At 42.8% G+C, this 24,405-nt stretch overlaps 2 protein-coding genes across 4 annotated transcripts in view; both read right to left on the minus strand.

Annotated features, from left to right (window-relative positions):
* Window positions 1-820: 820 nt before the first annotated feature.
* On the minus strand, window positions 821-13,886 carry hgfac (HGF activator). Of its 2 annotated transcripts, XM_071898835.2 has the most exons (14): window positions 13,603-13,886; window positions 13,397-13,463; window positions 12,803-12,896; window positions 11,356-11,429; window positions 11,102-11,245; window positions 9,428-9,559; window positions 8,105-8,215; window positions 7,369-7,543; window positions 6,142-6,239; window positions 4,628-4,886; window positions 3,275-3,414; window positions 2,777-2,917; window positions 2,161-2,303; window positions 821-1,107 (listed from the first exon to the last, which is right to left on the minus strand). In XM_071898835.2, the coding sequence occupies exons 1-14, from the start codon at window positions 13,708-13,710 to the stop codon at window positions 934-936; spliced, it is 1,860 nt and encodes a 619-aa protein (XP_071754936.2). In that variant the 5' UTR covers window positions 13,711-13,886; the 3' UTR covers window positions 821-933. The 2 variants fall into 2 exon arrangements, with proteins under 2 accessions (XP_071754936.2, XP_071754938.2); XM_071898837.2 differs by lacking the exons at window positions 6,142-6,239; window positions 7,369-7,543 and having other exon boundaries at window positions 13,603-13,885.
* A 1,906-nt stretch (window positions 13,887-15,792) lies between these two features.
* LOC139911320 (regulator of G-protein signaling 12-like) overlaps window positions 15,793-24,405 on the minus strand; it is a 35,465-nt gene continuing 26,852 nt past the window's right edge. For both annotated transcript variants that reach the window (XM_071898834.2, XM_078291693.1), the window contains 4 exons: window positions 24,078-24,136; window positions 23,465-23,576; window positions 22,648-23,223; window positions 15,793-16,613 (listed from right to left, as the gene is read on the minus strand). In XM_071898834.2, coding sequence (XP_071754935.1) covers window positions 16,324-16,613; window positions 22,648-23,223; window positions 23,465-23,576; window positions 24,078-24,136 — 1,037 coding nt within the window. In that variant the 3' untranslated portion in view covers window positions 15,793-16,323. The remainder of the gene's footprint in view (window positions 16,614-22,647; window positions 23,224-23,464; window positions 23,577-24,077; window positions 24,137-24,405) is intronic.

The raw sequence follows: 24,405 nt of genomic DNA on the forward strand, positions 1-24,405 counted from the left end.
TGGTTCCTGACAGCTGCAGAGTCGCTGCCTGAATGAGGGGTCACTTTCAAAATAGCTGCTGTGGTTGAGGGGCGCAAACTCTTCCCAGGCAAGGCACATGCAAAATGGCACTACTCTACTCCTGGGCAATGTTTTTTTTCCACCAGTTGCTACCACAGTAGAAGCAACAGAAGAAGAAGAAAAAAATCTAAATATACTTTAGAATATGTATAGAGGTATGCTTCAAAGTATGCAAACACTGGCCAAAAAATGCAAAAAAATAATAACAAAAATGCTTTTAAAAAAGGAAATATAAATCACATATAGGCTAGAGTACTTGCTAGTACTAGAATATGCTAGAGATGTTTCAAAAAATATAAAATATATATATAAAAAAGAAAATGGCCAAAAAATGCACAAAAAGCATTTCCAATGTAGGCTACAGCACTTATGTTTAGAAATGTTTGATGTTCACATATACTTCAGAATATGTGTAGATATATTTCAAAACATAAAAAAAATTGGGCAAAAAATATATAGATGGATTTGATTTTGGCGACTAGAAATACATTTTATGCCCTATTGTATGTTGGCAAAATATATCTGCAAGTAAATATGTTTTGGCCACTCAATATTTTGTGGACATGTTTGCACAATTTTTGTATATTTTGAAATATATCTCTACACATTCTTAAGTATATGTGAAATTTCTTTTTTGTATGGGCCTACAAATGGATTACTTTTCACTTGCCTTATTTATCAGGCTATAATTAATTTAGGTTACAGGCCAAAGAACAGTATGTTTAATTATTCAGGGAGACACTCAAAGTTTTATCAGGTCAGTAAAGGTTTATTTAGTCACAAAATATTTCACAGTAAAAAAAATGATTTACTTCCACAGTCATTACAGTAAAACAGACTTAAAATATCCCATATATTCAAGGTAATGTGCATTCATGAAGACTTGGGTTTGCGTTTGATCACTGAATTGATCCAGTCCATATAGTTAACCACTTTAGTGTAGACACCAGGTTTCCCAGTACGGCCGCAGCCCTCGCCCCAGCTGATGATCCCATACAGGAAGCTGACGTCATGCTTAGCGCAGGCAAGAGGGCCTCCAGAGTCGCCCTGGGGAAACACACACACACACACACACAAACATAAATGCAGAGATGAAAGCAACAGCTGAGTCACACACTTGAAACCTAATACATCACAAACCTAAAATTGCATTCGACCCTCAAAATTTGTGTCATGACATTGCAAGAGGTAAACATAGTTAACAGTGACATTTAATTTAAGAGGAAGGCGCTTGAATATTTTAGCGGGCGGGCTGAGTGGGCAGTGTGACGCTGCAGATAGCTCTGCAGACTCTCGGGCCCGTTTCATTACTCATCCTAACCTGTCCACTTCCCCCCCGGGGGAATCCCCGCTGCCATCTGAAGTGCCGTTTCATTAGTCTGATAACTCAAGTGAACTTTCTGAGACGGACGCTTTGAGGGCCGAGGGAGCGAGTTATGTGAGCACGCTGCCCAGAATGCATTGGCATCATTCATAATTTCCTGTGCACAAACCAACATGGTGGAACAAGCGTGTCAGTAAACAAACAATACCCAGAGAATTTAATCTTATTTATGAAATTAAGGCTGCTCTGCAAGCACCCACTTGTGTGATGTAGGTGATATGCATCATCAAGTACCGAGGGGAAGTTGAGGAGGGCATGTTAAAATGAGTAAAAGAGTAAAAGCCGGGGCTATGACGCATTTGACAGAATATCTAACAGCCGAAGTACGAGTCCAAATCAAAACAACATGAGGACGGGTCAAGATCGTGGAAGTTTACTTGCCGACAGATGATACATTGTATGATGAGTTGGCCGACAAAAACAAATGGGAAGCCCCGAGATTAATTGCGAGAGCGATGCATCATGTCCAAACAGCGCTATAGTCTGTAGAGGATGAATCATCTGGGAAAATGAACACCTGTGTGTCTTAATTGATCCCACACTCGACCTCACGCACACAGCAACCCATCTCAGACTGTAAAGATGCTTCTCTTGTTTGTTGTTCTCTCCAAGGCAACTTGGGGAGAACGTTCTCCACAAGGACACAAACATCGACTTGGCATTCTTGGACTCAATAATCACCCTCTGCCTCACGTCTATATACTGTAAATCCTTACCTGGCATGCATCTACACAGTGGTTGATCCCAGCGCAGATCATGTCGGCGGTCACATGGTTGCCGTAGACCTCTGGTTTTGTACAAGCGTCATGGGAAACCAGTCTCACTCCAGCCTCCTGCAGGTTGGAGTACTCCTTTGCCTCTGTGAAATACAGGTTGTAATTATATGGAGCAAATGTCCCACCTGAGAGAACACAGCAACATTACATGACAATATAAACTTGTTTACTCCTTGTTTACCCTCAGGACTGGAGGTTGTTTGAGAGATTAACACGTTTCAAACACTTCGGTGCATTGAAAGTCGAGACAAAAGCTTTTTCAAGATCAAACTAGTTTGTGCACACACACTCTGAAATACTCTGCATATTCTTAATGCATCAACAAAGAAATCACTCAATGCAATATAGGGTTACGGTTCCCATTCAGAGACGTTTATCTAGCAGTTTTTGCAGTCAAACAAGGATCTGCAGCACTTTGATAGGTTGTGTATCTATTATGTTCACAAAGAGCAGCACTATATGTCTGTATCTGTAACCCATTCCAGTATATGAATGCAGTTAGAGTCACCGTGACGGCACTAAAATGACATGATGTGATGATTTCCCCATCACTTACTCTCATGCATATGTCCCCAGCCGCTAATCGTACAGCAATAGTCATCAGGGAACGTCATGCCCTTGTCTGGGAGACAGATGGGCCGTATGAACTGGGATCTCCTCACACATCGGCCGTTCTCCTTCTTCAGTTTGATCAGAACTGTCACCGTTAAAATAGAAAAGCATTGTTATGATGCAGGCAAAGAAACAACAAAAAGTCTAGTTGAAATAATGAAGCAATTAAGTGCTAGACTTGGAGACTCCGTGGGTCTAAGAAACGGCCACACCCGACTCTCTGTGTGTGTGTGTGTGTGTGTGTGTGTGTGTGTGTGTGTTTGTGTCTTCATGTGGGGGAGCACATGGACACAGCTGTTCAGTGACACACAGCTGTGCACGCAGACTAGGGTCTTGTGTGGGTTTGTGTGGATTTCTGTATGTGGTGGGGGTACACTAGTTTATGTGAGTCACTGGTATGAGTGTGTGTGTCTGTGTGTGTGTGTGTGCATCTGATTATTACCGATGTCGTGTAGCGTCGGATTAAACACTGAGAATTGTTTCGGAAAGATGTAATCCTCCACTCCAAACGTCTTGGTGTTGGGACCGGTGACATTGAAATTCTGCTGACCGAACACCACTCGAATCTGAGACTTCAAGGGGCTGAAGGAAGAAAACACCATGCTCTATCACAGTCTGGCACTCAGAATACTATCTAAGGGAACAGTGGAACAGTAATTTTTTTGTCCTCTGCTGAAATATAATTTCACAAAGCAACCTTCAATCCCACAAAACACAATTCAACAATATGAGTAATCTAAGACGAAGCCTTCCAGATACAACAGTCCTCAACATTTTCAAACGGCAATCTTCTGAAGAGGTTATTGTCACTTTTTGTTGTACAAGTCTTTTATTCTATTGTGCTCTTCCTTCCAGTGCTACTCACTTCAGATTTAATGCTTTAAATGCCTGAATGAAAGCCATTCAGACTTGAACAACAGCAGCAGCAGCAGGTATCTGTTTTTTGACCTCAATGTGTGTATTTGCATGTGTGTAGATCAGATGTTTTTAGGTGTTCCTCGAACTGCATGCTTGTCTAAATATAGTGCGTTCATAAAACTGTGATGCTGAAGGGTCAAAGTCTTTAGATCATGTGCCAGTTGAGTTGTGACCTCTTGTTCAGCGACAACAGCTTGGACATGTGACAAAATAATGCTCCCCTAACAAATGTGAATGTTCTGTTATTCTGCTATAGGATGAAGTGTTTTTTATTTTTATTTTGCTGATAAATTGATAGCTTGATATGAATTGCCTTTCATACGCAGGCTGAAAAGGACTTCCTACGTTATGTAGCACACACAATGTCTCTTTAAGAAGCTCCGGATGCCTTTATTGAAAAAAAAATCACTTTATGACATCCAAAAATCTTTGCGCTGCAGCAGCAACATGTAAATATCACTAGGAGGGATGGGACGATATATCGAAATTCAATGTATCGCAATACAAAACTCTGACAATACATATCGTGGGGCAGGAAAAATGAGTTGTGACAGTAGCTCCATTTTATTCTGCCGTAGTAATCACAAATGAGACGGCTTGCCCATCACAATTTCACAAGCTCTCCATTGAAATTATATTATTTGCACTTTGTAATGACATTTTTAAATTGCCATTGCCGATGCCATTGCTAGAAAGATTTGTGGTTCAGAAATACACGTAATTTTGCACCATAAGACTTTGTTGTCATTGAACTTTTATTTATCACATCGTATCGTGATTGTATCGAATCGCAAATCCCATATTGTGTATCGAATCGTATCGTCCCATCCCTAATAACCATCTATTTTGTCTGAAGTGAATCCATGAGGTAGGCTACCTGCGGAAGAAGCAGTGTGCAGCGGAGACTATCCAGCAAGAGGCGACCAGGTTGCCGGCACAGAAGTCAGTCTTTCCAATGTAAATGGCTGCCATCCAGGGGTGAGTACCTGGTAGAGCGGTGTTGCCGCCCATGATGCGCCCCCTGGGTATCCTCTTCTTGTGCCGCTTCCCACACACAGGCTTTCTGGCTGGCTTGGTGAAGGTAGTTTGTTTAATGCCGGGAAGGACATTAAAGGGCATTATCCTACGAGAAGAATCTGCATGAGGAAACAAGGTAAAATACAACATTTTTTCAAACTTGGCATTATGAACATGAAATTGCTTCTATATTCTATAAATTACTCTTGGAAAAACTACCACGAATGTTGGTGCTAAAGTACAAATAAACTAAACAGGTGTCACAGCCTCTAAGTACCTCTTCTTATCATTTTGGATGTTACCGCTGGCTGATTTTCCCCTGCAAGAAGCACAAACGCTATTCTATAGGATGAAAATAGTAGGACACAGGGTTACAAATCTTTGTAAACCAAGCATCTTCTCGCTGCAAATCATATGCTGATGTGAATCCACAGCAGATGGGGAAAGCTTGTGGATTCTGTACATACCCATGGCATCATGACAGCAGGACAACTGTGCCAAATGGTCCCACTCAACACATAAACATTTGGCTCCACTTGACATGACATGTTGATTCAGGATGAGTCATTCCTTATTTCCCTTACCTCATCTAGCCCACGTTCCTAGCAGCTCTGCCACTGAACTAGCCAACCTGCTTCATTTCAACTTTTCAGAGTAAAGGACGCGGCGTAGCTTAGAAGATAATTGCTGTATTCTCTCCACTCTCATCTTTATCACCAACACTGGATTTCTAATTAAAAATTAAGTTTTTTAATGAGGTTTTGGGAGTGTTTTGAATAACTTTATCAGATGACAAGTGTTGCAGCTCGTGTCATTTCATCAAGGCTCCCTTTCGCGTTCAAATGAAGAGATCAAATGATATTCAGCTGCTGGTGGCACCCACAAACTGATGAGGTGATGTGAGGTGAAAGTCTAGAGGAGAGTCCATGATGAAGACAGCCAAATAGATATGCTGTCCTCGATAAAATACATAAGACAAAAGAACCTTCACCTGTTCTGGCTTTTTGTAAGCTCTATAATTTGCAACAGGTTCATTGGACACAAACTATTAATTACCTTAGGTCAATCAAGGCAATTAATTAATGCTTCAACGAGAGTTAATCACACAGGGATGGCAAAGCATTTATATAGAAGCAAGTGATGAGAGCAAAGTAACGCAGCCTTGAAAATCTTGACCATATGGCAGCCTACTGAAGTATATCAATACATCTTTTCGGTGATGATAGCAATTAAATTATGAGTGACGGAAGCTATTAAGTAATTTACCAACCAATGATACCTACTTTGTCTGACATGTCCTGAGAAATCGTTAACCCACCGACACTAAAACCCTACAGTCTACAGGCTACAACAGTCCTGTGCCCCTTTACTCACACACAGGCATCACACAGGATGGCACATCACAGTTCTCCCAGGAGATGGCGCCGTGATTTAGTGTGTAGCACCATGGCATCTTGTCTCCATCTGGGTTTCTGCACACACAGAAACACAGTGGACATCGTGTGTGGGTGTGGCACCAGTGTTTATAACGCCACGCATTACTCAACTGAACTCACTAGACCTTACTGCATGGATTAGCGGGGCTCATCCCTTTTTATTGCGCAATACTGAAAAATGGAAATGGAAATGGGCCAAAGAAGGTGAGAGCTGCTTTTCAATCTCTGGCCAAGCCACAGAGTCAAAACTCCCTATAGCTTCAAAAATCAATAACCATACAATTTTTGCTTTCACCTATATAATGTTAGGGTTAGGAGTAAGGTCTCAGTGACGTTAAAACTGCAATATGCAACTTTTTTTACATTAAAATAACAATAAATAGGATATACATGATCAGTCTGTGTCTGCCTATGAGCCTGTGTTCATGCCTAAATCCCCCCTGTCTACCTGAAATTGGCTTTTCAGCGATGTTAGGGACGTTTTGGGGTATATCTTTTGCCATGTCGTATGGGTGTGGCCAGCAGTGAGCTGGCTGTGGCTATCAAGGTGAGGCTAGTGGCCACAGAGCAGGGAAGTCATAGCAACAACAACAATGGAGAAAAGTAGTAAGAAACGAAAGAACAGCAAAGCTAAACATGCAACAGAGAGGACCGCTCAAAGACACGGTAATAATCATCGGAAACGTCGTTTTTTTTTGGCTGCGTTCACCATCTACTTCTTCACTGCCTGTGGAGGCTTTGCGGATGTGGGTTACCTCAGCCTCAGGCTAGATGCTGTTTCAAGGTAGACAGCTCATCAAGATGGTGACAGATGTTGGGGCGTGAACTTGACCAACTGAGGAGGAGGGCGGGACTAGCAAATGCCTTCGCTGACTCAAAAAGTTGCATATTGTAGCTTTAAAGTAGATTTTAAGCGAAAATCATAACAAGTTCTGGCTTTGCAGTTGAGCCAGAAAGTAGCATCCATCAGTTCCTTTTAGAACGGAGATTGTATTTTTTGGTTACCAGATTGGCTTTTTAAAGCATTTAGTTTGTTCTTACAGCAGCTCACAAGAGACTTGCCACATGATACTAGTTCCTATATACTGATAGTTTTCATTTCTCACGATGCTACCAGAAACCTATAGTAGCGGCTGGTTAGCAGGATGTCCCAACACACACAGACCTGCAGTAGGCGTGTTCCCCCAGGCCCCTGAGGGGGGCGGCGACCACCGTGCCAACATGGAGCTCGTCATGCAGCAGGTCCGAGTTCCACGGCAGGCAGTGGGCACCGGACACCGTGCTGCCCAACACCCCGCGGTAGTCTGTGCCCCTGTTGTTATAGCACTCTGTCTCAGGCTCTGCACCGTATGACACACACGTGCATACACACATGCACAGGCACACACACACACACCCACACACACATACAGAGACATTTGAACTGTGTCCACCTCAGTATCCCACTAAACAAGGGACGTAAACAATATGGATGCCATCATAAAATTTCTGTTAGCTGCTGGATCACCTATGTGATCACACTGGCTGGAATCAGTCCGAACAAGTCTTTAAAAACCTTTCAGCATATGTTAATGACGGCAGTTACAACGGGTGTGTGAGTACAGGTTTAGAGGCTGCTCATGTCTTCACCTGCTGCCATTTATCAAGCCGCCATCACGCACAGACACACACACACACACACAGAATGCCATTCAACAGATAGGTAGATGTTTACCTATGTAATAAGCATCGCTCTGATGACATAGCCATTAGTCAACTGTGTATCCTATCTACTATGTTCAACCTAGTGATCTTTGGTTTATGATATGTAACTATAGAAAACTGCATTGAGCATGCCAGAGCAAATCAGTCATTTTTAAAGAACTAAAGGGAATAGTTTGATACCATCTAGATTTACTCACCAAAGCTACAGTAGGGTCCGCTGTAGCCGGGCCTGCAGTTACACACCTCCTCACCAGTGGCTATGATCAGTCGGCACGTTCCCTCATTCTCACACGGGTTCATACGGCACACTGAACACATCAAAGCACAACACGTCAGCTTGACACCATATCCAATAACCTCTACTTCAAAGGAATACACCGGCTCTTTGGCAAAATTAGTGATGTGTGACGAGTCCGTCCCTGTTTGTCCAAGTTCTTTACAGTGCTTCCCAATGTTTTAGCACACTGTGTATGTTTAGTGGAGCTCATTTGTCAAAAAGTTAAGAGTATTCCTTTGAGATACATTGCAACATCTACCAAATAGACTAGTGGCACCCTTATCTGTATTTGGTTAAGCTAGAGAGTACAAGCCCCTGTTTCCCAACACAAGTGGTTTTGGACCGGAGCATTAACATAATTTTAGTTTCAGTACCAGCCAAGGGGCAAAGATGATCTCAGTGCTAAAACGCTCTTACGAATAAGGCCCAAACTCAGTAGAAAACCATACAGTAAAAGCACATTCAGCCGTACTGAGCTACAGAAGGAGTTTCTTTCCTTAACCACTGTAAGATAAGCCCCCTAACACCGCGACAACAAACAGTTTCGGTCCAGGGAGTGTGAAACCACCTCACTGCCTTTCTCTTTTTATGCCAGGGATTCTGTTAAATGCCCATGAACATCCCCCTATTGAGATGAAAGCACCTTATGGACCCATTGGGGTGTGTCCAAAACGCCATTCCTGAGTCACAGTGAGTCATATAATCTCTCTTTTCTTCCATGGCAAGGTTACACGTGTAACTATGGAGAGGTGATCAAAGGAAGGGTAGGGCCTGCCTTTCATATCCACTGCTTATGGGGCGATCTGCCTAAGCCTGATCACATTTGGAAAAAAAGACATGTCATAGGGTTTGGAGGAGACCTGATACTAGTCATTCTATAAGGTGTGATGAGTGACAAAAAGGCAGAATGGGAAAATTTGAGAAACAGAAAAACTTAGGGAGCATTTTTCTGTATCTGTAGTTATTTTTGGAGGGGGTGTGTTAAGTATAAGGTGTGAATTAAATCTGGTAAACCATAAAAAATACATAGTACCCCACTGAAATTTTAGCTCATTGTCTATACCTCAAAAGGAGTCTTAGGGAAAGTTGAGTCACTTCAACTGCTTGTGAAAGCACCTTGTGTTTAAGTTATTGTAAAGGCAGCACCTTATCGGGTTTCGCTCTCATCCCAACAAAAGACGACAAGAGAAAAATAACAAGACACAGTGGGAGCAGAGCAACAATAGATGAAAGCATGTCTTACTTGTGTAGCGGACTCTCTCACACTTGATTTCCCCTGCCACACATGTGCACTGTTCCACATTACGGAGATGAATCCTTCCCCAAGACTCTCCTATGTCATAATAACGCAGGTGTATGGTTTCATAGCACTTCTCTGAAAAGACAACACAACACATAAAAGGCAATTGGTTGAAATGTGAGAAGAGGAGGAAGAGGAGAGGTCAATGGAGCATGACAGAGCAACGTTTTAGGTTTGCGCTTTGTGGTGTTGAAGAGCGAGATGCTTTACAACGTCTTTTTCAAATATGGATTTTTTTTTTATATTTGTTTTGTTTGTTTGTTTGTTTTGGCAACCCATCCAAAATCAGAAACCTACATGCAGATGACTCACAAATGATTGTTCGATTGCTTTGGGTTCTCTGAAACTGGTTTTAAAGGATAAGGCCGGTGTTTTTTAATGCATTGCTTATCGTCAACAAATCCTATGAAAATAACAAAATCAGCAATGATTTTGTTTTGCCAACAAGTCTCGTCCATGTAGCCGGTGCCCAATGAAGCCATGTCCCAGCAGCCATAGAACTCCATTGTATTAAAAAAACGATTAAAAACACGTCACAGAGCCATGCCGTTGCTCTGGGCAACATATTTCATCATCACCATGCACCGGGCCAGCCGACTTTTTCCTCAAACAACTTAATAAGCCGGCTGTAAACACTTTGCAATCTCAGGAAAGTAGTTCCGTAGCACCGAAAACAGTCCCCGGCATAATGAAGAATTTGTTCCCATTTGAATTTGATTTGATAATAACTACAACAGCCTGACTTTTCGTGGTAACAGTGAGCGATTTTTAAAATGTAAACTATGTCTTTGTGAGCTGTATTTCAAGGTTTTTAGCTTACAATTGGAGCCAATGACTTCCTACAGTAACGGGAGTAGAGCAAACGCATTGTTGATTTTGTTATTTTCACAGGATTTGTTGACGGTAAGCAATGCATTAAAAAACACCGGCCTTATCCTTTAAAGGTGAAATCTGTTCCACAGAATGCAGCCAAGTTATTAAAGGAGAGTGCCAGTGTCATTTAAAAATCATTTAGACTTGGAGCCCATTTACATCTAGTTTACATTTCCCTCATCATTTTGTAATGCATGCCGTATGTAATTAGATTTTTTAACATTTACTAATTTTTCGTCCGTTTTAAAATACAAACTTTACGGTGTCAAACCTAGCTTAAAATTAACTGCTGTCGGATGTGACAGTAAAGTTTGTAAGGCGACAGCAGGCGATGTTTTGAGGGATTATTTCCTGGCAGAGACTTCCACTTCTTCCTGTGAGTGTCAGGTGATTGACAGTAAGCAGAGTGTAATGTCATGTGCGCACTGATATGAAAACACTGAACTCGGGCACAATGAAATAACAATAAAACAGGAAAACCAAATTAAGGCTTCATGTTTACTATGATGGATTATCAAGTTTAGGCAATTTTCAAGTCTGTGGAAGTTGTTTTTCATACTGTAGAAGAATGATTGGCAGCAAATGGCTTCTGAATGGAGGAAAACGAGCGCTGATATCTCCAACTCCAACCAGGAATAATATAGAGGACAGGGACAACCTAGACAATTGGCACAAACCTAAATAACACCACAATAAACCTTTAAATTGAAAAAAATAATAATTTGAACCTAGAAGGCAACCTACTCTCCTCACATAGCCTCCCGGTGAAGCTCTCGGGACAGGAGCACTCAAATGAGCGCCTGTGCGGGACCAGCGTGCAAACGCCACCATTACGGCATGGGTTCACCTGACACGGATCTATGATCCTTCTAGATGTGTGGACAAAAACTGAAACACATCAACAAGGAAATACAAAATTAGATTTACTTATTATTACTTCATTTCACATCCCTAAAACATGTTTGAATGATTTTGTGTGGCCTGTTTGGTAAACTTACCATCTGGCTGAGTTATCTCTGATGCGCAGTAGCCCCACTGCAGGTCCCGATCAAAATTATGTGTGAGAGAGCACCTGTGACAGTGGAAACAGGAACATTCACTTATGCATTCAAGCGGTAGGTTACAGTCACCAGCCCGTCACCTGGATGATAAACTGCAGACTCAGTTTTACAATGAAATCAAATGAACCTACAAGTAGCAACAAGCTTCCCCCGCTGTCTCTGTGATCGCGAGCGCTGCAGTTTGCTGCCAGTTTGATTTTGAGAAAAAAAACCTCTCAACCATGACCAACTGATACAGACGACTAATTCTGTCAATCATCCACACATTCAGTCGACGCTAAGTAACATCACAACACTTGTACACCATTCAGCAATGGATCAACGTTATGGCAAAGTCATCTGAGGTAGTTATCCGACACTGAAATCATGAGCACACACATATGTGCACACGCCACATCGCACAAACACGAAGCATATTGGCGTGTTGCAGCAACTCTCTGGATAACTGTGTAGGAGGACCAGAGATGTTGGGCCATATGTAATTGCATCCATATTGCTCCATCTTGTTGGCACACACCCTTCCTGTCACACACCCCCTGCAGCGATGACTGTCAGTTGGCTTTGCAACCTGGAAAACCCTTTAGCGGGTGTGTTGTTTTTCCAGAATAAGAATCTAATATAAACAAGATGATGATGCTGTGTCACAATTTGAAGTAATAAAAAAGCACCATTACGGCTTTGCTATGACAGTTGTTTATAAACCCATAAGATAAACTGTATGTCATTTAAAAAATAAGCTATGGCTATGATGGCGCTGTAAAATTATATTCTATAAACTTTATCTAATGTAGCCTTCAAAATAAGTGTAATAAACTATTAGCTATGATCAAGCGGTAACATTATTCTAGTTGTGACAAGCAAATGGTTACAAGGCATATGAGCAGTTTAGCAATGAACAATTTACTGAAGTCAATTACCTCATTACCTTGTTAAAGATTGCATTATGCTTCTTGATTACACTGTAGAAAAATAAATCCCCTGCAACTGAGAGCTGTAATTAGGTGCAACTAGCCATCCCAATTAGATGGTGAATTAGTGTCCCTTCAAGGAACCACCGCTATTACTGCAATGTTAAATAGAAAATGGTGAGGTTGTTAATTTGAGGTCATCCCATTTTGAGGTCAAGTCAACGCAGTGATGTAATACTTCTGTCTGTGTGAGAGTGACGTACAGTGCAGTTCTGCAAAATTTGTGGTTTGTGTGTGTCTGTACAAAACCACAGTATGACTTGGCAGCCCCTTATTGTCCTTAAGTGTTAAGTTGTCTGTTTGCCTAACGCATGAGTGTGGTAACTTTGTGTGATCATGTACGCACGTGTGCAGGGGAAGTATTTGTTTGTGTAACCAAAACAGTCGATGCAGACGGACAGCTAAGAAGGACTCACCAAGGTCTTGAGGATCTGACGGTGATGCAGTGATGATGAATCCTTCCACCCTGACGAAATGGGAATTTACATTCTTTGCCATTGGCAGTGAGAACTGCAGAGAGAACAAAAAAAACAGAAGTGACTTTCTTGCTGTCTTTCAGGTATGTTACTGAACGCAGACAGGGCAAAACTCAACACAATGAAATGAGTAACTGTCTCAGAAATATTTGTTCACAGTTTGGGGGTAGGTATGTTATGAGGGAGAGTGTTTTCTTTTTTCCCCCATACCTCACAGACAAAGAATCCTTTGAGTTTGTCTGTGGCTCTGATCCTGGACATGATCATATTCTATTGCACAGGAGGCCTTAGGCAGGGGACAATACATCTGAAGACTACATCCTTCTTTCAGACAACTAAATCATGGCTGTTGTGAGAAGGGATACAGACCAACACAAGCACTCTCATGTAGGCTTCAGTTTTGTGCTGCATCAACAACAGAAATGTGACAATATCTGAAATTTACTCACAATTCATGCATCCCCCTCCCTCCCCCTTTCTCTAAATGAAGCACAGGATTAAGGTGTTTTTTTGTAGGTGAATTAAAAAACCTACCTTTCCGGCTGTCCCTGTTTGGATCTTTAGTGCTTACGACAGTTTCATACCCAGGGAGTATTATTCGCTGAAATCAAGGAAGAAAAGTTAGTCCACAGTGTCCTCGGCAAAAGTTCACTAGATTGTTTTTGGCGCACGCAAACTGCATAACCCAGTCCAAGAATTGCAATGGTGACTGATCAAAGCAAGATGTTTTAAAAACTTACCGTCCGTGCACTGAAAACACAAGGTAGAAAAAGTAACGCAAAGTATGCCATCATGAAAGTCTGCCTTGAGTGGCCCCTGTTATCATGAGAAAACTCATAAACGCTCATTTCCTCAAGTCGGAGAGATGGTCTCCTCTGGCTGTCACGTTATATCTGTCAGTTTCAGAGTCCTCAGCCCGCTTTTGGTCATAGGAAACGTGGGAAACCCTGCAAGTATTATCCTGTCTCTCACAATTTCAGGCTGTACTGAGTAAACCCGTTGCGTCATTAGACTTGTCTATCCTAAGACATCCTATATCCCGGCTGCTGTCCCTCCACAGGCTCTGCAGACGCCCACGATTTAACATGCAAGTTACCGAGAGAGAGGAGAGGAAACTTTCCAGAGGAGGGAGGTGATGGTCGGGTGATGGGGGCAGGATCCCTCCTTTCCAGGCTTGGTCACCGTGTAACGCGTTACTCACGTGTCACATTAATTTTCCCAGTAACGAATTAGTTTATGTCAAATTCAGTGATACTGCAGTCAAAATATAAGGCGCTGTGTTTGTTATCACGCCCTGTAAATGTCAAAATTAGCATAGCTAGCAGGTAGTCGTCCACTCTAAGCTAACTTGAAAAATGGCAGAAAAGTTTGCTTTCTTAGGGTGGAAGCAGCTCTAACTACTTTGGTTTTATCAAGAAAAATGATAACAAAAACATTACTCATCCAGACATCCACACTATTTGGTTAACGTTACTTGAGCATACAGGAGAGGAGTTGTCCCGATATTTGAAGAGGAGAGATTATAACCGGCGTTTCTTTCTTTTTTTGCCAGGGCGTAACGGAAAAGTAATGTAACTACTAGTGTAACGAATTATGTCAAATTCAGTGATACTATTACAGTTACCAACCAAAATATAAGGCGTTGCGTTTTAGTTAAATAATATAAATATATAATATAAATTCAGATTGAAGGTCAGTTATCCAAATAGTCGCCCTTCACTAAGTTTAGCTAGCTGCCCCTCCTTCAAAATAAATGTCCTAACGTTCTCACACTAGCTTAGATGAGATATGGCAGAAAAGTATACTTTCTCAGGGTGGAACTACTCTAATTTGGTTTTCGCGCAAAATCATGACAAAACCAATTAGAAACCCGCACTATTTGGTTGCTCTTAGGAGAGGAAAATGAATTAGCCAGATCTTTTATAAGAATTAAAGGTCGCAACCAGAAATTTTGAGGGCTTAACTCAACTGAAAAGTAACAGAAAGTAGTGTAACGAATTTACCCATGTCAAATTCTGTGACACTGTTACAGTTAAGCAACCAAGATATAAGCCCTTGCATTTGTTATCAGCCCCTGTTAAGTTCAGTTCAGTTATCCATAATTAGTTGTCACCCACTCTCACACTCAACACCCCAAGAGCACAAAAGCACGTGCTCCCCCTTCAAAATAAGAGTCCCAATGTGTCTCATGCTAGGTGAGAAGTGTACTTTCTCAGGGTGGAAGCACTCTAACTACTTTGGTTTTATCAAGAAAAATGGTAACAACATTACAACTGCCAATTTTTGGGATATATAACAAGTAGTGGCATGAATTACTACTTCCAGGGAGAAATAAATAATGGCATTACTTTTGAAATGAGAAACCCAATACTGGCCACCATGCACCCTGTGTTGTCAGCATTCCAGAAGTGACATGCTGAGTCAAGAAAAAGTCCTCAGTCCCATAATCTACCCCCTCATTTTCACCAGCTGCAATAATCTCTCTCCAGATGCTGTGCTAAGAAATACAAAGAGGAGGCTGGATGACTAAAGAGCACTTTTCCATGGGTGAAGTAGCCCCAGGTGAATTTAGTCAGTCTCTGAAGAGGAAATTGTTCAACTATGATAACTATACCGTTAATTATTGACGATTCCAACTAACTTGGCAAACACATTTAGCTGGCCAAATATGCTAAGTGGGAGAATTCAGTCAGGAATTCAGTCTGTCTTACGTAAGACATTGGGTCATAAAGTACAACAGAGGGGTATTTCAAGTTTTTTTTTTACAAGGTGGTGGGGGTGGCATGGCAAGGATTTCCCTGCTATTAGAAATTATTCATACACATTGGACACATTGCAAATAAATAGGCTAACTAAGGAAAAAGAGGGTCAATTTGTTGGAATTACAGCCATCAATGCTTTTTAATCATTTGACATTTGAACAACCAAGTAAACTGCCACTGAAAACCACAGAAGCAGAAATTACAGGCAATGAAAGTACCATCATGTATTCACTGTAAAACATAGGAAGAAGATATAACGAGGAAATATAGTGAAATACCCAAGAAAATTGTGATTTGCTTCCCTTATGATCCTACAAACAGAGTCCTGCCCCAGCATCTGCTCCAAACAAACATGAATTTCATGGCTTTCCTTCACGGTTGTCCTCAATACAACATGGCTCATGATGGGAAGTCATTGTACAGGGCAAACGTCTTCAGTCTTCATAGCTCTGTGCGTAATTATTAAACTATACCATAACAAAACAGATCAGTGTCCCAAAATTACAACCAGAACTAAAACCTAACAAGAGGACGGCAGAATTCTCAACAAAATATACAACATCTATCACCATAAAATTGATTTTTTGGAGTGGAAATCGACAGCTTTGTAGCCTACAGGCAGTCCATCTGTTTGTCTAATCCTCTTTCGAAAGACAGTGCCTCAGGGCTTAAAAAGTGCAGGAGTGGCGGGGTTTCCCTTCAGACAATCGTCGCCTTGTAAAGGTCCGTCTTGGCGTCCTTGTCCTCCGGCGGGTTGCGGACGTTGTGGGGCACCTGGGCGCTCCTCATCTTGCTCTGGCACTGCCGCAGCTCGGCCACGTAGCCCTGGAAGCTCAGGCTGAGCTCGGAGTCCTCTCCCTGGGACGGGCCCGGCATCCCCTCCTCTAGATGGACTCCCTCCACGTCCATCACCTCCGGACCGGCCTGGGACGGGTCGGCTCCGGCAGAGGGGGATTTGGCGTTGGGGCCTAATGTGTCTGTTCTTCCGTCTGTGCATGGGAGAGAGGAAAGACAGGGGGAATTTAAGAATGAGACGATGTGTTCTAGGGGTCCGAGATGTCTGTAAATACCAAAACACCAAAGGTTTGAGGCAGATAAAGAACCAAATCACAAGCAAAACACAATCAGTTTACTTGGGCTTGATGAATATATCTTTTCTAGTTAACAGTGACTGAACAGTGAACACAAACACAAGAAAATCCAATCTTATTCATATTCAATGACTTCCTCTATATGTATCTTTAACTCGTGTGGGCCCATGTGTGACAGAGCATTGAATTCCCATTATAGCACATGATGGCCAGATGCCCAAGATGTCTTTATTACAGTTGAAATGATCTCAGAATTGGAAACGTTGTCAACCGTCACAAGGCTGCACATGCATCTCACGTTGTCCGCATTGCTTGAAAGAACACATCAGTTTAATATATATTTGTGCAATCTGTTGTTGTGGAGGCACGCTTGATGATATAACCGCTTCCACACAAACTTGATGAAGTGTTTTGACGAATCATGGGACTGAATGCGATCGCTTTTGTTGTCACCATGGTTATGTCACTGCAGAATATTTCAGTTCAAACAGAATAGGAAGCAGCATGACCTAAACATCAGGCCCTGCAACGAGTTAATAAAACAATAACCATCACATTTAGAGAAGGTCTGTTGGCCACTTGGACTCCCACAGTCCCCCTGTTTGTGCGAGGGGCTAAAGCCAGAGTTTCTGGGACGCTGGCATTACAGTTATGATGAGTGATAAACGGTCCACTTCTCTTCTGAACCCCACGGCCCCCCGGACTCTAAACACAGCAGCAGCCCGGAGTGACTCAAGCCGCAGCACTCCAACACACAGAGCCTCCGAACCGCGCTGGCCGTGATTCACTGCTGTTCGGGGCGGATGTAAACACAGCCTGGGAGTTCCCGCAGCTGATCTCACACAGACCCTCAGCAGAGCGACAGCCTTGAAAAATGTCATCGAGTTCAATGAGTTCAGTGACCGAGCTTTACTTGAAGCAGGCTTCCATCCATCACCTGGACATCAAATTCAAAGACTTTGCAACAACTTTCAAGATCTTGTGTGGTGAAATTCAGTCTGACATTGGGGTAAGTCTGACTTTGGGACATGTTTTGAGTTAAAACATGACATTGTCAAAATTAGATATTACTGAGCCATCATTTTTTGACTCATGATCTCATCATGTCAAGAAATCATGGTGAAATCATTCATTTTAAAACTGAATACAGCTGCTATATCAAAGCAAATGAAGGGTTTAATTCCCAAATGCTATATATCCATTTTCCAATTTCCTGAAATTCATCAGGAAACATTTGAAAAACAGAAATGATTATGTTCTCAAAACATCAACTATTTATAAGCAGCTGCCTTAAGATGACTCCCAACTTCAACACTAACCCATAATGTGCTTAACTTTCATGCCAACAGTCAATCTGGAAGAGTGGGTGTTGTATTTTTTTTTAATGGTGGTTATCTCATTTTGGAACAGAACTCTTCTAATCTCCATCACAGGGTTTTCCTCAGGATGTGATGCCTCGATGCAAGGACAGAGAGAGGTCGAGAGAGCCGAGGCATACTGAGGAATTTGGGTTTATTTTAGGTACTTTCAAGGCCGTCCATTTCTTTTCATAAACTTTCAATTCAAAGTTGTATTTTTTTTTCACTCTAAATGATTTTCAAGGCCTGTGGGAACCCTGTTGAAATAGAAATGACAAACACAGCATGGTTCTCAATCCTGGTCCTCAGGAGCCTGAGTCCTGCTGGTTTTCTTCTCTACCTCTTCGTTAATTACATTCACCTGGTGTAATCAGGGGCTGAATGAGACCAGGTGAATGTAATTAACTACCAGGTAAAATAGAAAACCAGCAGGACTCTGGATTGAGAACCACTGATATACAGCTTTAAAATGCCTGATTGTGTTTTCACATAGCGGCCTTCTCATGCATATTTTCAGTGTTGCAGCTTGCTGACTTGCTGTGACGTGTTAAATGATGTCTTGGCACATTAACACGGGCATGCCTCCTGTGGAGAGTCTTGTCCGCAGCCACGGCAGCAGCAGGGAGCTGAGACAGACATAGTAGCCAGACTGGAACTTGCCCAGCAGCAGCCTTCACCGAGGGCCGGCTGCCAAAGATCTGCGTTGAGGCCCTCCCTGACCGCCAGATGGATGATAAGGCTGGCCCAGGGTCAGCCGCTGCCAGCTTTCGGATTTGTCACAGAGACTCGAGGAAGAAGACGGTGAAAGGAGCCCGAAGGAAAGCTGAGCCATATGGTCCCTCAGGTGCGCCCTGCCGAAACACGGCCCGAGTCGTTTGCAGAGCACTTTTCAGAGACAGCCATAGGGCAGATGTCCCATTTACTTCCAGGGATCCTTTAATCTTTCCCCACATGGGCTAAACTTTTCCTCTGACCAGAAACTCAGGCAACTAACTTCTGTGATTGATCATGGATTCTGAAAGGAAAAAAGAACCACTTTCTCAGCATGAACTCGCTGGATTTATCATTGCTAGTGTTATGCTTATTGTCTAACCAAAGACGTTTCTGTACTACAAAAATACTACAAAATCATTTAATAGTGCAATCAGTTCTTGTTTATGAGAGGGACAGCTTTATTGTTGACTCATCCTAAATGCCCTGTGTGTTTAGATTAATCAGCATCATGTGAGTGAATAGACTTAGGCTGTGTGATATCGCCCCCTAGTGGACATCTCAATCACTACCAGCCAAACCTACGCAACACTTGTCACTACAGGGAGAAATTACTACAATGATGATTACAACAAGAAATGATCATTGTATCTTAGAGCAGTGATTTTCAGTCCTGGTCCTTGGGATCCAGAGTCCTGCTGGTTTTCACTCTAGCCATCCAATCAGGGACTGATTTACACCTGGGATGTCAGGTGAACACAAAGAACTACCTGGTAGGATAGAAAACCAGAAGTACTAGTCTTAGAGGATTACCAAATGCTTCAAGATTTTTTGCTAATATTAATATTAGTGTAGATTTGTTTTCAGTGCAAGTGAAATCATACCCTGAATTGAATGAATCTGTGTTGACGATACATGTATCACTCTCTCAGCTTCCCCCATGAACTTGGGACCGTATATGGTTCGATTCCTTATCAGTAGGATCAGAGGATCATACCAAACAATAGCAGTATCAAAGCATTAATTTTATGCCTCATATAAAGAAGAAACAAGCAGCATAGCTTGAACCTGTTCCATCATATTTTAATTTAATTTCTGGTATTGTGACAATGATACGTCTTCAAACTAGTATTGAGATGAGTTGATTTATTGTTCCACCCCGAGTGCAGATCCTTGAATTCCTCTGGAACAGCAGAGGGCGTCAGTCTGACAGTAATACTCACATCAACTGGAGACTGATGAGTGGAGTTTCTGCAGTGACTGAGTCAAGTAGATTGAGAGTTTGAAAGCACAGGAATGCCATCGAAAACGCTGCATATTTAACTGCTTGTTTGTACTGATTGGACTTGTCCTTATTCAGTGGGTGCTCATCTCTCAGGCACACACACATTTGATTGTGCCTGTGTGTGTAACTGTCGACTCAAGGGTCAAATGTACTTAGTTATGTCTTTGAGAAGTGGGGAGTGGGAGTGTGTTCACTTGCTGCATCTCCATGTTTGCAGATCTGCATGTTTGCATACAGTCACAGCAAGGTGGCAGGCAATATAGAAAATAAGGGTACATTTTGAGTCATAGCCATGTTTCTATTTTAGAGAGAGAGGGGGTAGAGAGAGGGAGAGATAGGTAGATAGATTAAAAACAATGGTGACAGTTTCTATCTGTAGCTCAGTCAACTCGTGGATAAGGTTACCATGGTGCCCGGTGGTGGGAAGAATCAGGCTGATGCACTTAGCAACCAGAAAAGAGGAGCGAGCCTGTGGAGAAGCAGCAAGGCTTTGCTTCTTCCTCATCATCTTGTGTACATATCACCTTACATGTGGCCTATCTATTAACACAGCCGTCGAGGAAAAAGGTCAGGCTCGAACATGTTTTGTCCACCCTTGTTTGAGCGCTTTGAAGTGCAGGATACCTCCGCGCTCGTCAAGTGAACAAGCTTTGTAGCACAGTCGTTGGAAAACATATTGAGCTGTCTTTTTGATTATTTCCCCCTTTTTTAGAGCTCGACACAGAGCTTCAAAGAAGGCTTCCTTGGGATTTCCTTTCAAGTTGAGCATCAAAACATGTTGTTGTCTCTAATTGGACATTTGAACACCAGTGAGGCTGCAGAGAAAGCTTTTGGCCAAAATTGGTAAATTTGTGATAACATCAAGACCGTGTCTCTGTTTTATGATTCTGATGAATGCCCGCTTTGTTTTGCTAGAACATACCACAACCAACACTATTCAATCTCAGCACTTCACACTTTACCTTGGAACACACACAGTGGAGGAGTGAAAACTAACCAAGTAGGGAGGGGAAATGGAAAAATGAAATCCATCTGCAGGGGATGATAATGATCTTGCCCTCCGCAAAGAATGAACCCACACTCCAGCACATCACAGCAAGCTTTGAAAGCACAAATCCAACATAAGACAGACCAGACTGGACAGACCCACAATGCCACACTGACTGGTGAGTCAAAGCTGCACACAACAAGCAGTGACACACACCACCGTCTGTGCACAAAAACCATACACCGAGCAGGTACACAGAACACATCAAAGACAGTTAGCGTTTGACAGTCAAGACTGTGCAAACACACCAAACTGAAGTCTGAACAGAAACACACACCAACACCATGAAACCAAACGCACACAGATAGAAAAGCACACGCAAGAGTGGGAGTTGATGAGCGAAGGATGCCAGAAGACAAAATGAGAAAGAGCTAAGGGAGTACGGGAGAAGACATGCGGAGGCGGAGAAGTGGCGGGGGACATTGAGCTCACGAACGTGTAAAAAGACAGACGAGAGTGATTTCCAATTCTAACATTTATTAGATCTAATCAAACACAGGTACAGAGTTTATTGGCAATGATTATCTACAACAGGCATCTAGAGAGGGAGTGAATGACCCAGATAAAGAATGACAGGCAATTCAACAATGTCACCAGCACTAAGGAGCACTTGTCCTCCAATGACTACACAACGATTTTCACCTTTTGTTGAAATTGCTACAGCAGGAGTGGACGCCACTTAATGACTCACAGATTTACAGTTACGTAAGAAAAATACCCTTTTGTCACTGACATTGTTGAATTGCGTTTACTTAGAGATGGTGGGATGGAGAGGAATACAGCATTTGATTTGTAATAAGTTTTTAGTATAGGCAGGTAGAACAATTATATTTGCTTCCACAAATAACAATTTCATGGGTCTCCAAAGTCTGGTTTGCTGCGATGTGTTATAACTAATTATACATAATGACCTCATAATGCCAGTAAACACAGCTGCTAATCTGACTACTTTCAGTTCTGTAGTAAGCTACAGATACTTGCTCATTTGTTCTGAATTATACTGTTCATTACAACATTAATTGACTACAGTACTGTCAAATATTGATCAATAATCCATATGCATTATGCATATGTTACTATTGATAAGTCCTGAAATCAATTACATCAACATTCTCATGCACTCAAGGTACAAAATAGTGTCACTCTCAATGTTCAACTGGAACAAACTAATCCCAATCATATGGCCAACCCAACAATTTGTGGTGTGAACCGAATGACATCCAAGTAAACGTTACTCACTTAACAATATATATACACATCACTATTTACAATTGATCTGAATGTAATTAGATCAATCAAACACATGCTTTGCTATGTTTATTAAAAACAAATCAAAATGAGTTTAAATGATTGGCGATCTGAGGAAGAATCATTTTCAATTTGTCAATAAAGTGCATCAGAGTCAGTGTAGAGGGAGTTATCATGGAGGAGGTCAGGTCAGACCGTTGGAGTGGGGGCACACACATGCACACACGACACACACACACACACAAACACACAGAGCACTGTATCATCACACTGTAGAAATACCTGAACTGGACTGTCCCTCTCCACTTGCGTCTTGAGATTTGGAGCAGGATGGTGGCGGAGTGAAGTCGGCCTCGGGCAGGCTGCCCTCGAAGGATAGCAGGGGGGCCGGCGACGGGGGCAGCAGGGTGCTGTTGGGGCTGCTGATGTCACCCTCCCCCACCAGGGTCAGGTCGCCGTGGTAGTCCTCCTCCACGGTCCGGAGGCCCGGCCGGGACTCCGAGAGCCGGGGGATCGGGGACAGGTGGGTGCCGAAAGGCGCGTGGCGCGGAGGGGGCAGCAGGCACCGCCTGGCCCCGGAGTGTCCGTTGGCACTGGAGCTGAGGGAGGAGTCTAGGCTCTCCGACCGAAGGCTGGAAGTGAGGGGCCCGCGCTGGGAGACGCCATTCTCTCGGCCCGCGCCCTGGCCTTGTTTTAGGGAGTCGGGAGTGGAGCAGGCCAGGTCAGAAGAGACGGAGCAGGAGGAGGTGGGAGGACCCAGACGCAGGAAGTCGGGAAGAACCAGGTCTTCTTTGCTCAGGAGTCCGCGCTGGTCGTTTGCTCGGCTACTCTGTGCGCGGCTCAGCAGCTCAAAGAATTCTGGGAGCGGAAGAAAAACAGATGAAAGGAGTTACCTCACTGAAACGTCCCAAACAGGTGAGTACCTGGAAGAGGAGGATTAGTCGGGTTTAGCATGCAGCACTGCAGCCTCACATTTGACAGAGAAAATAACCCTCTTCTAGAGCTGCCAAAGAGATAACAGTTAGTCCTGAGGCAAAGCAAAGCCGAGAAATCCACCACAGGTTATAAAAGAGAGAGAAGGAAGGAAAGGGGGATTTACCTTCAGCTTCATCTATATTAATCTTTTTCTGTTTTCTCTTTTCCCCTGGGAGCGCTGAGTCTGGTCCACTTGCTCTCACAGAAAAGTCCTTTCCTGATGACCTCTCATCCCCCTGCAGATGCAACAATAACAATGCACTCTGTTAGGGGGAGGGAGGGATGGGAAGGGTCGGAAGGGGAGGGGAGGGTACTGGGATGAGGCCATGCGTGTGCTGCCAGGCACCCTACTGAGCAAAGTGTCCCGATTTACTGAGACTTCATACAAAGATGATCCTGGTCCATCTGTTGTCCGGCTAACTCAATGTCTTAATTGACCTTGCTAGTAGTATCAAGACCAAGTCAGATCTTAGTAAGTATGGCGCAGTAGTTTGTTGTCTAAGCATAGGAAAATGTCAGGGAGCGAGTGAGCCACAGGCAGTGTTAGAGCAAAGAATCCAACAAACAGGAATTACACACCAATCAAAAGCATGTCATTGGCTGAATGTTAATAAAGATTTATTTGGGCGATTATTGAATGAGACTGAATGTTACAGAAGCAGCATAGCAGTGGAGAAGGGCAAAACACCATATTTGGACTCATATATGAGAATAAAGACGTCGTCTTAAGTGCTTACTGTTGCAGAAAGACTCCTGGTTGGTGGATGGCCTTTCAAGGAGCAAGACTTGGGCTTGTCTATTTGAGAGAGAGAGAGAGAGAGAGAGAGAGAGAGAGAGAGAGAGAGAGAGAGAGAGAGAGAATATTGTGAGTTAAGAAACATAAGGAGAAACTGAGAGAGAAGAGGGAGGTGGTGGAGGGGACACTTGGGGTAAGTATGCGACATGTCCTCCAAAACTAATATGTGATTAGGTAGAAGTAGAAGTGGAACAACAGAAGAGACGCTGATTACAACTGGCAGTTCAATTCCTGGAAACTGATGTTCTGCGCAGAAAGAGCAACAGTGG

This window comes from Centroberyx gerrardi, chromosome 23, assembly GCF_048128805.1.
Source record: "Centroberyx gerrardi isolate f3 chromosome 23, fCenGer3.hap1.cur.20231027, whole genome shotgun sequence".
In the NCBI taxonomy this organism is placed as follows: domain Eukaryota; kingdom Metazoa; phylum Chordata; class Actinopteri; order Beryciformes; family Berycidae; genus Centroberyx; species Centroberyx gerrardi.

Bases quoted from the DNA above. Each gene is read 5' to 3' on its own strand.
- hgfac (XM_071898835.2), bottom strand. From the start codon at position 13,710: ATGAGCGTTTATGAGTTTTCTCATGATAACAGGGGCCACTCAAGGCAG. The intron at 13,464-13,602 runs GTAAGTTTTTAA...CCTTGATTTCAG, and splicing joins GTGTTTTCAGTGCACGGACG to CGAATAATACTCCCTGGGTA. The intron at 4,887-6,141 runs GTGAGTAAAGGG...TTCCTCATGCAG, and splicing joins ATCCTGTGTGATGCCTGTGT to ATTCTTCTCGTAGGATAATG.